We start from the raw sequence: 12,471 nt of genomic DNA on the forward strand, positions 1-12,471 counted from the left end.
TTTTTACTTTTAAATTATTTAATATGTATAGTATAATATGATTTAAATAACATAAAATAATTTCATTTATATAAATTAAAATAAAATAGGTGCAACAGTGTATCACTGAAGGTGACTGTTACATTTGTACCCCTTCAATATTTTTGTAAATACTTAAGTATTAGAAAAAATACTGACTAGTTACTAGTTAGAGTGTGAACCAAAAAGATCTGAACCAAAAAAAACTACACTACTTTTGGTGTATATCAAAATAACTATAGCCAAACATATAATTAAAATTATGTACTCAAATAAAAAAGTAAGTGTATGATTTTTATTTACAATCCGTTATCAAAAACACATTTAATTTTTTTTTCCAAAAAGTTACCTAGTTATCATAATTTTGATAAGGAAACATCGATTCTTATACAGATGGCCAATTGCTAAATTTGTTTGAGATTTTTATATTGATTATTGAACAACTTATTGCCCGTGTTACAATTGTACCATGTTACAATTGTACCCAGTCTCCCCCACTTATTACGCAAATAGAAATAAAGGAAAACTGTTTTTTGTTTCTCCTGAAAAGTAGTTGAAAATATACATGGGTCCATTTTAACAAATTGCCATTCATAAATATTTTTAACAGACTCACAAACTACTATATGCACACTACCTACTTGTTATAAGTATTATATAATATATTATTATAATTGTTTAAATAAATTACCACAATAAATTGTTATATAATATATTTTTATATGTTTAGGTATAAGAAACATTTAGTTAACTTTATTATTATTTCCAGGTTATGCAAGCCATAACACAACCTAAAAAATATCGATGTAATTCGTTAAGACCGTTGCCTCAACCGGAATCGGAACCAATATCGTCCTGGATTTTAAAACTACCGCCATCGGTTACAAAATCATCATCTACAGCCTCAAAATCTCCAGCTTTGGTTTCAAAATCATCGTCTTCAGTCATCAACTCATCATCTTCAGTTCCAAAATCACCGTCTTCAGTATCGAAATCACCATCTTCAGTTTCAAAATCATCGTCTACAGCCACTAAGTCATCATCAACTGTTCAAAAAGTGACGTCTACAGTAACTAACTCATCACGCTCAGCCAACAGATTGCCACCAGACTCCTTTAGTTTATTTAAGTTACCATTAAAATTAATTTCTAGTTTACTGATACCACTAATACCACCAACAATTAGACAAAACACATCTTCGATTATTTCACCACTATTTAGTTTTCAGATGCCTTTAACATTCTCAACGATTCATCAACCTAACTATCTACCCTATAATACAAATAACTCAACTGTTCCGTGTAACTCTTTACCCGGTAACACAAACAATTTACCAATTCCTTTTAACCCTTTACCTGGCATCTCGAATAATTTACCTATTTCTTTTAACTCTATACCCGGTAATACAAACAATTTACCTATTCCTTTTACCTCTACTATACCTGGTAACACAAATACCTTACCTACTCCTTGTAATTCTCTACCTGGTAATAAAAATAACTCAACTAATCCTTGTAACTCTGTATCTGGTAGCACTAATACCTTACCTAATCCTAGTAACTATCTACCTACTAACATTAATACCTTACCTAATCCTTGTAACTCTAAAGCTGAAAATGCAAATAATTCGAATAATGTTCTTTGTAACTCTCTTCTAGGAAATTCACACAAATTCATTATTTATAATTGGATTTGTAACTATTTGCTAAACAAAATTCAAAATGTAAGCAATATTCCACCAATTGAACTTATTCCCACGCCTAGCGAACCTAATCAACTAGCGACGGACAATTCTACAGTAACACCCATACCGAGTGACTTTACTGTTACATCAACTGTTTATTCACCAACTGAAGATACACCAAATGATAATAATACACCAAATGATAATACGCCAAATGATAATACACCAAATGATAACACATCAAATGACAATATACCAATATCCACACCACACTATCCTATTCCCCCATGTATGTTTACACCAATTAATAAGATTCATACACCTTGCCTACCACTAATCCATATTCCAAAACCAAAACCAAAACCTTGTAGTGTACCAGTGACTTACTCGAATTCGTATATACCATTAAAGTATTGTCCACCAAATCATGGATCGTGTTCGCCATCTTACGCTTATTTTAATTCATTGTTTAATCCTACAACTTACAAATATAATACAGATCATACTTTAAATCCGCAAGAAGAGATCCTTTTAAAAATATTAAAAAGTGTGATTTCAAATCCGAATTTATGATTACCTTCTACAAGTAAGTAGAAATGAACTTATAGATTGACACTAAATTTACATTTTACATTGTATATAGATATATTAAATAAATATAGCTTCTTGATATTAAAAAAATATGGTTTATTAGGTATATATTTCAAATTTTTGGAGTAAATCTTATTTTAATAAATATATTATATTATATAACTATATAAATATAATTTATATTAATCATCATGGTTTTATTATTACTAAAATATGTTGAATTTAAAATCACAAAAAGGAAATTTTAAATCTAGTTATAATTTACATGGGTACTCACAAATAATAGCTACAATTGTTTATTTTATTATTATTATTAGTCATAATCCTAGTTTTTTAAATTTATATATTACTCTTTTGTATACAATTGTTTTTGAGATATTTAAAACATACATATGAATAATTAATGTATCAAACTAAAATGATTTTTATTCAGAAAAATCGTATGAACGATACACCAATATATAGTAAGTTCTCCGAAAGAAGTTATTATTAGATAAGAATTATTCTATACCATATATAGGTACCTGTATAACGGCTGTATCATAAATATAGTTGAAATTATGGCTAGTATTATATTTAAAAATAAAATAATCATTTTGTGGCGTTTTCTAAAATATATTTTAATATACATACCTATAATCAATATCTATCATATAATTCAATAATTCATATAATCCTATCAAAGTACTATAATCACAATTTAAGGCAGCATTGAGAATTTCGACAGAATGAATGTTGTTATTTTACTTTTATATTTGAACAAATTCAAATTTTTAATCATTTTTTCAAAACGCCTACTCAGTAATAAATAAAAATATCTTAATTACACCCCCCATTTTATGTTTTGAACATAAAATAACCATAAAAAAAAGAGATTTTTTGTTTACAGAATAATAACCTATATATATACTTGCGTGGAACTTTGTTGTAAGTTTTCAATTCTTAACTATAAAAGTTAAACATTTTATAGATTTTTAACTACAAAATCATTTTTAAATTTTAAATTTAATAAATGTTGTCAAAAATCTTTAAATTCTTAAAAAAAAATCATTTGTATATTTTCAATATATTTCAACTGCTATTTAAGCAATATATCAGGAGCCTTATATTAAATTTTAACGCTTTTTGGTCCACCAAATAGAATTTTGTTGATATATCAAATATATATAAATATATTTATAGAAAAAAATTGAAATTTGAAATTGTGCATAAACAACAGGTAAGAGGCTAATATAGATAGGTATATAGACGTAGGTATAGGTAGGTAATAATATTATATTATCATTAATATTGTATCAAAAATATTCTATGCTTTGGTAATATTGGTATTTTTACATTATTATAGGCATGTATAAATGTAATTAATTATTTACATAATTATATACTTAATAGTTAATAGTTTAATAATATAATATAATATATAATTTAATAGGTATACTCGAGTATAAGAAGATCTTATTCGGTATTACACACTACAGTATAAAAGGAAAATTAATATCTAAAATAAAACACCAAATTTTTCTTTTTATCGTTCGTTTTAATGACGCTCCCTAAATTCATGGACGCCCTAGGCCACTTGCGTTCTTTCCCCTCCTCTTGGGACGACTATGTACCTACCCATATTGATTATATGTAATTGGTATTATTATTTTACAAATTAATAGAAGTTATTATATATTTTGTATATTTTTGTTTACGTGTTTTTTAAACATATTTATAAATATGCGGAAAAAGTTGATACTTTATTAATATGTGATTATATGGCCGCTTGTCCAGTATCAATCATCAATAATGGTGCTGTGTTTCTTATACGATTGACTGACATAGATATACCAGGGTCTCCAGCGCCATTGCCGTGAACCAGAATTCGTATCCGCAAAACCCTGTTTATCGGCATGCTCGTTCCGTTTACGGGTCCGTCGCCCGCCGCTTCTAGAATCATGTTCACATTTGTTTGATTTTCATCCATTTTATTTTATAGCATTTCAGAATAATAAAATCAGTATGTATACCTACAGTTGTTAAATGTTAATAATCACACGCAAATGATACTCGGCAGTTACCATAGAATATAAATTATATTTTATTCGAATTATTACGCCGTATACCTATAAATATTTACAAAATCTAAAATATTATATTTCACTGTAATTGTTTTATGGTATCTATATTATAGATATATTATAGAAAAAATAAAATAATGAAAAAATAATATATAAAATACGGCGTTATATACTATATATTATAATATTGTAATATTGTATATAAATAGGTGTATCTCAGTTTTAGTGTGGCCAGATCACGAGTTAATCAACACTACGTCGATTTGTGAAAAAATTGAGCTATTTAATTGGCAAACGCGCCCTGTGGTGAATTGGAAATAGCACATGGTATATTTTTAACGTAGTTCAAACTACTCTCTAAACTTGTCTGATATCTCTACGAATTACAGTCTCTGAAATTTTCGTAAAAATCGGTTGAGTATAATATTACCTATATAGCTATATGTTATATAGTTTTTGAGTAGAGGTATATATGTATATAAGCTACAAACATAATTTATATAAATTATATTAATTAGGTTATATAAAATTTTATTTTATTCCTTTAACCAGCAATAGCAAGTAGCAACTAGCAACCTTATATTTGTGTAAGACAAATATATTCGATTTTCATGATTCAAACAATATTCCTTATTATGTGACTATGCGAGCCCCATATATATGGCAAAAAAAAATTAAAATGAAGCTATAAACATTCCCGTGCGTGATTCCCAATGGGCATTTACATGTGTGCAAGATTTGGTGCCAATTTCATATAAGTTGTTCAGAGATTAACGAGTATATCTCGTTCTAACAACTACACAAATATTTTTATATATAAAGACTTCGCTAATCTGAACTTTAAATACATATGTATCTGGTATATGCTAATAATTCATAAATTATTTGTCCGAAATTTTATTTTTATAGACCGAAATACTCTGAATAATATTCTGATTTGGAATCTATCATATTAAAAATGTATATATTAATGTCATTCAATAAATATGAAATATACCTATGTGTTTTTTATTAAAATTTGTATTAATGTTTAAAGTGGGCAAGCAGCTATATATGCCTATATTAGTTATATAGGCATAATATATTACTATATATATATGTATATATATATCCTCTTGCAGGATGACTTGAATACCTTAGCAATCTGGTGCGAACAAAATAATTTATTGTTAAACATTGATAAATGTAAAGTTAAGTCTTTTTCTAGGTCACGTGCTCTCGTTCTCCACAACTATTATTTAAATAATATTTTACTTTATTGTGGGTTTGAAAATATTGATTTAGGTGTTGTACGTATGACTCAACTTTATATTTTACTAGGAATTATTTAAATATTTAAAAAAATTATTATCTATTCTTAGATTTATACCTAGGAAACGATTTTTTAAATCCCATTACTTTAAAAAGTTATATTTATCTTTAGTACGCTCCACTCTTGAATATAATTCCATTATCTGGTCGCCTTCTGCAAATATTCATATACATTACAATGCCTCGAAGCAATCCAAAATCGTTTCATTCATTTTATATCCTACAAATGTAGTATTCCACGACAGCCACATTCACGATTATACCTAATAGTCGTTATTATAGACACGCTAACATGAACAGCTTTGTTGTCCGAAGAAACATACTTGAATTGAAATTCTTATTTAGATTGCTCAATGGCTATATTTAAATTGTCCAGAATTGCTTAGTTTTATAAAATGTTTATGTAATTATGACAATTATGTCCCTCAACGACAAACTATAGGTCTATTAATATTATACTTAACACAAACACTTGCACAGAACTATTATATCTCTATGAACTATATCATCATATATGCTCTATTATATAGATCCACTATAGATTAACTTATGATACCCAAATATATTTTTAAAATTTTAACTCTTTTGAGTCTTTTTGTAATTATATTAATAGATATTATCAGTACTTACATTTATGTTTCTATTATACTCATTAACTAATGTACTATATTACCTTACCTATATTTTTCTACTGTTTTCCTTTGATTCATTTGTTACTAAATTTTAGATTATTATTTCTAATCTCACCTATTATTATTACACATTTTATGAATTATGTATTGGGCTTCAGCCCGTTTAAATAAACAATAAATAAATAGCTATATATAGGTAACCGCTAAGTATATTTTATGATACGTATTTGATATTGCTATTAAAGTAATTTATTTTACTATTAACATATTATAACAATATAGGTAGGTATAGGCAAGGCTGGGCATTAACGAGTTAAAAAGCTAAAGTTAAGTTAATAAGTTAATTTAGTTTTAACTTTTTAACTTAACTAGTTACTTTTGGCTTTTTATTAACTTAACTGTTAACTTACTAAATCTCTTTCTTAATTTAACGTGAAATCAACGAGTTAATTTTTCATTTTAGAAGTAAGTTAAGTTAATTTATTTTGTTTTTAATTATATTTCACTATTTCAGTCTATTTCGTTTTCTTGTCAAAAAATATGTATCGTAAATTGTTTAAAGTTAAAAATTAAATCATTCGAATCTAACTTATATGGAAATACTGTATGAAGTATAAACACAAAATCCTATAATTTAGTTTTGGGTTGGAAAAAAATTAAGTTAGCGTTGTATAAACAAATTCACTTTTTTTTAATTTAATAAAAAGTTAACAAAAAATGTGTATTAACTTTTAACTTATCTGAGTTAACCAGCTAACTTTTAACTTTTAACTTTTTGTTATTGGTGCATATTAACTTAACTTAACTTAACTTGCCCGCAGCCTTGGGTATAGGTTGATTTAATGTATGCCGGGAACCAATGCGTATGTATTCCAAAATTAGACAAATATTTCAACTTCAAATGTTCATTAAAAATATTGTATTTATATATTTTTACAATTTATTTGGTTACAGTATGAAATACTTATGAGGAATCCTGAATTAAATTTTAAAGGTTTTTGAACAAGTTTAAGTTTTTTAATGACATTTATAGAAAAAAAAAACCCAAAATTAAATATCGAAAAATTAAAATCTTTATCTATAAATAAGAGTCAAAATATTTTGAAAATTATAGCATGTACTTACTCATAAAAAATACTTATATAAGCTTTTGGTGACAATTTCAAGTACCAACCTATGCACAGTTATTCGTTTTTAAGTTATAGGTACCAACATAACAAATTGAGAAAACCTGTGGTTTTTGTGTTATAGGTAGGTAATTCTCTTTTTTTCCTAATTTTTTTTTTTTGTTTTTTCCAATTATTTAGAAATATAGGTGATTACATGTAATTTTAGATTCTGAGAGGAGCGCTGAATGTATTGATTTTACAATGAAGTGTGTTTTTTTTTTTTATTTTTTTTTGTCTGTCATCACCTTTTAAGACAGTAAAAATGCTTAGATTTTCTTCAATAATACCTTTTCTGATAGGAAAGTGAATCTAGTTGGTATTTTGGGGGTCAAAGATTCCAAATAGTTTTCGAAAGTACCGCGAAAAACCAAAATAAAATTAAGGAAAACGGGAATTTTACGCAAAATCTGTTTTCGAGAAAATCGATTTTGGTTTTTAGTGCAACTCTAAAATAAATGACCGTAGGTAAATAAAATTTTGACTGAGTGTTTATATTAGCATTTTCTATACACCACAACATTTTCCAAATATTTTGACTTATTTTGAGCTGTTTACGGACATTTGTAGTTCCCATTTTTTATTTATTTTTTCCATAAATATTAATAAAATTTTATTTGTTGGTTAAAAAAGCTCGAAAATTTAATAGAAGGTTCCTATTATATTGTTTCAAGGGCGAATGAAAAAAATTAAAAATCCATAGTCACAATTTTTTTTTTATAAGCATCTAAGGTTCAAATATTGACAAAATACGTAAAAATGACGAAAATTTGCAAATTATTTTGAGTTAGAAATTCATGAAAAATTTTCTTTTTAAATCTAAGATTTGAAAATGTAATACAAGATTCCTCATAAGTTGGTTTACCTTTTTCAAAAAAAAAAATGTCTACAAGCAAGTCAAATTAAATTTTTATGAGTGTTTGAAATTCATATTTTTACAACATTTGATATTCACTCGATTTCTCATGTTACGATTTTCTTATTTTGTTGTAATTGATATAAGAATGACTGTAGATACTTGAAAATTTCACTGAATGTTCATATTAGCATTTTCTATATACGATAAAATTTTGAAAATATTTTGATTTTTTTTTAGCTGTTTACGGACATTCTCAGTTTTCAATTTGTTTGGTTTTTTTTTCTATAAACATCAATAAAATTTTGAAAACATGAAAATTTAATGCAAGGCTCCTGATATATTTATACAATAGCAGTTGAAAAATATTAAAAATATATAGGCACAATTTTTTTTATAAGCATTTAAAGATCGAATTTTGAGTAGTTATTTTGTAGTTAAAAATGTATAAAATGTTCCATTTTTGTATCTAAAAATTGAAAATTTAAAACAAGATTACACGTAAGTAATTAATTCTGTTACCAAAAAATCTAAAAAATACATATACACATTTTATTTTTATAGTCATTTTAAGTTCAAATTTGGACGAAATTACATATTAAAAACCTAGAATAACTATTTTAGTTATTTTGTTGTGATTGTATAATATTATTCGTGGGTATACTTGAAACTTCTAAAGTATACTATTATATATTTATGATAATATCACGGTTTGTTGTTGATGTATAACGCGTTATCAGTACCTAATGGATATTGTGATATGATTAATTTGGAATTAATTATAGGTACCTGTTATAGGTCAATTTTTTTTTTAATACCATAGATATAAGTACATAATATATCTTATATCTAGATTCAGTCTCCACTCAGAATCGTTTTTCTTATACAATAATATTCTATCATTGAATTCAAATTTAATACCATCCATTATATAGTGACCCACTTGTAACCTACTATACAGCAGAGTGACATCCACTTGCCCACCTTTTTTTATTTTAAAGCTATTAATTGTCCTATCAATAGTCTGACGTACGCAATTGAACTAGAAATGCACTACCTAATTATTTTTATTAAATTAACAAAGTAGAAAAAAGTTGGCAAAAATTAGCATTTTTTAAAGAAAATCTTGGTTACAATCAACGATAATATGCGAATACCAAGTCATAATCTTACCGCCTTACAAATGTATATAGGTACAACATAACAAAAAACTGTTTTTCGCGGGAAGAAACCGAGAACGCTACAGTCATAACTAAGAAACGAAATTTTCACCACATAAAAAAAGAACTTTGGCTGCGCAATATCGTTTTTATTTTTTCGTTATCGGAACTTCAAAAAAAGTTATTAAAGTTTGAAAAACACAAATAATAATGGATTTTAAAACAATAGGAACATAAGTGATATCAAAAAAATAAAGACGATATTGCACAGCCAAAGTTCACCTTTATAAGCGGTGAAAATTTTGTTTCTTCGTTATGATTGTAGCCTTCTCGGTTCTTTGCCGCGCCAAAACGTTTTTGCTATGCTATTGCTATGCCGTACGTGTGTAAGGCGGAGACAACACATGCGGGCGTCACGTTCTCTTAAAAACCACAACGATTTTACACTATTTATAATCAATGATACATATTTGTATATAGACAGCTATTAAATTCGTAGAATGACAATGTCATTATTTTAATAATAATTGAGAACTTCTGAAGATTGTAAACAAAACTACGTTTTCTGATTTGAAAAAAAAAAAATGTTTATTTCGTATTTCTATTTACTCTAAACGAAAAATAATAATAATAATAGGTACAAAAATCAGGGGCCCTCAATTACCATAAAGAAGCCGGGGCCCCGTCCGCAATTGCGGACTAGCGGTCCGGGCCAGTCCGACTCTAGTACAGCGTTCTGCATTTTAGACTGCGCTGGAGCGATAATATTTGAAGCAAACCTGCAGGTATACTGAAGTTTATTTGAACGTTGCAAACTTATCTCGGGATCCAATATAATATGTGTACAAATGTACAATTATCCATTGGGTTAATCGTTTATATGACATAGTCCGAAAGGAGTACGAAAGGAATGGACAACTGTAATATATTAATATAATATAATATAATATTATAATATACTTAAATTAAATCCATACTGGTCTGTGAAATGTGGACATCTATTGCGTATTTGCGTACCTACATACTATCTAATAAATCAGAAGTTATACCCCAGCAACTAACTAAAATATGTAACTGCGAATATGCCTCGCACCCTATACCTATACATAGGTATAATGAAAATGACACTGAATATATATATATATATATATATTTATAGCTAATAAGAAAATAAAATGTGCCGTGACAAGCAGCTAGAGGATTATTATAGCTACCATGTGACCAAAAACAATATGCATTTATTGGGTATCTATCAGTATACCTTAAATTATCAATAATTGATTTTCTTTAAAACTGTTATTTCTCCTATGTAAATAAAATATTTTTAGATACCTACTATAACCTATTGTATACCTATTGTATTACCTTATTGTATTATTATTATGCATTATTGGTATTAAAATAAGTACCTATAACTATTGTTATATTATGATCATTTTTATAATTATATACTCATATTATTACCTATGTCTCTTTAGTCTATATATAGTTTAGGTAGGTGTGTTATAAGGGCTAGATATATAAGCTTACGCTGCCCTCTTTCCCTATTCTGTGTGGTTAAACCTGAAAAATGTGTAAGTACCTATTTCTTAGTTATCTGTACCTATATGAAATCAAAAAAAAATTATATGAAGAAATTACCAAACCACCCAATTTTTTTTTATAAATATAGAATACATATGTGTAAAATATGAACGGGACTGAAATTATATTTTATAATATGTATATATGTATATTTTACAGAGAACCCTTCAAACACCTATTTTACGGTAATAGGTATATGCGAAAATTTAATGTTGACATCTGATATTATTCTCTAGCATTTATTATAATTGTAGAAAATTCTACTCATACAGGTTCTTAACTCCCTTAACCTGAATACACAATTTTAATATAACTATTGACAAGACTACAATAATCATTTTTTATATTCAACTTATTTTTACGGTATTATAGTATGTTATACAGGTTACTTTTATTATATTACGGGTTAACTTAGCCTAATGCATACTAGTGTTGCGCATCATTGCGCTATCTTTTTGTTGTCAAAATGTTACTATTAAAATTTAAAATTCATTTGAATACGTTAATTTTATTACTAATTATGTTGCATTATTGTTATATAATAAATTATATACATAAAAAAAATTATTACAATTTAAAAATACAGAGGCAGTGCCGGATTAAGATATTTTGCGTCTGTAGGCAAACTTTTTTCTGGCGCCCCCCTAAATACTAATTATTCGTAAGTTCATAGGATTATAAAATTAATAATATATACTAGATAATATTATATTTATTTAAAATTATTATCAGTTAACACAGTATTCAAATTTGGGAGGGGATGCTGGGAGACATTGTTTTTTTAGCACTAGGTTACACTTTGGATATACAAAATACAATATTTTATCATAAATTAGATTAAACTAAATTTATAGTTTATACATAAAAAAAATACAAATTTGTATTAATTATTACTACTTTATTTATTTTATAAAACCAAGATATGTAGATACCGGCCACTAACCCACATGGAGCCTGGTATAATGACCGCTATTTATTGAGATAGAGAAGACAGAACTGCTATATAGGTACCCGAATGTATACCTACGTCAAGCCGTTAAGGATACTATTTAAAATTTCCCTTGCATAAAATTCTCACTTATTATTATACAGATTATTCGGACTTGCATGATCCAAAATTATAATATTAGGCTCCTACGTATAATATAGGTGTATTGAAACCGCGGACTGAACTATAACTTCGTTTTTGTTAATAGTTATTAAACATGAACATATATATGACTACCTGGTACACGTGTCGTATGTTATCTACAAAAAATGAATACTTGTGTCGCATGCTATTTACGTGAAAAAATGTATTCTAATGTAAAATATGAGTATTGTAATATATTGTAATGTATTTAAATAATATTATTAGAGCTCGTAGTTTTACAGTTGTCATTGAAATTATAATAGATTTATAAAAA

General features: G+C 26.7%; 1 protein-coding gene across 1 annotated transcript in view; it reads left to right on the plus strand.

The window, feature by feature from the left end:
* The window catches only part of LOC100168961 (uncharacterized protein PB18E9.04c), an 8,913-nt gene extending 6,141 nt beyond the window's left edge, over window positions 1-2,772 (plus strand). The window contains exon 2 of the mRNA XM_001943061.5: window positions 788-2,772. Coding sequence (XP_001943096.1) covers window positions 788-2,275 — 1,488 coding nt within the window. The 3' untranslated portion in view covers window positions 2,276-2,772. The remainder of the gene's footprint in view (window positions 1-787) is intronic.
* Window positions 2,773-12,471: the final 9,699 nt, after the last annotated feature.

The sequence above is a fragment of the Acyrthosiphon pisum genome, chromosome A2 (genome assembly GCF_005508785.2).
Source record: "Acyrthosiphon pisum isolate AL4f chromosome A2, pea_aphid_22Mar2018_4r6ur, whole genome shotgun sequence".
Taxonomy (NCBI): Eukaryota; Metazoa; Arthropoda; class Insecta; order Hemiptera; family Aphididae; genus Acyrthosiphon; species Acyrthosiphon pisum.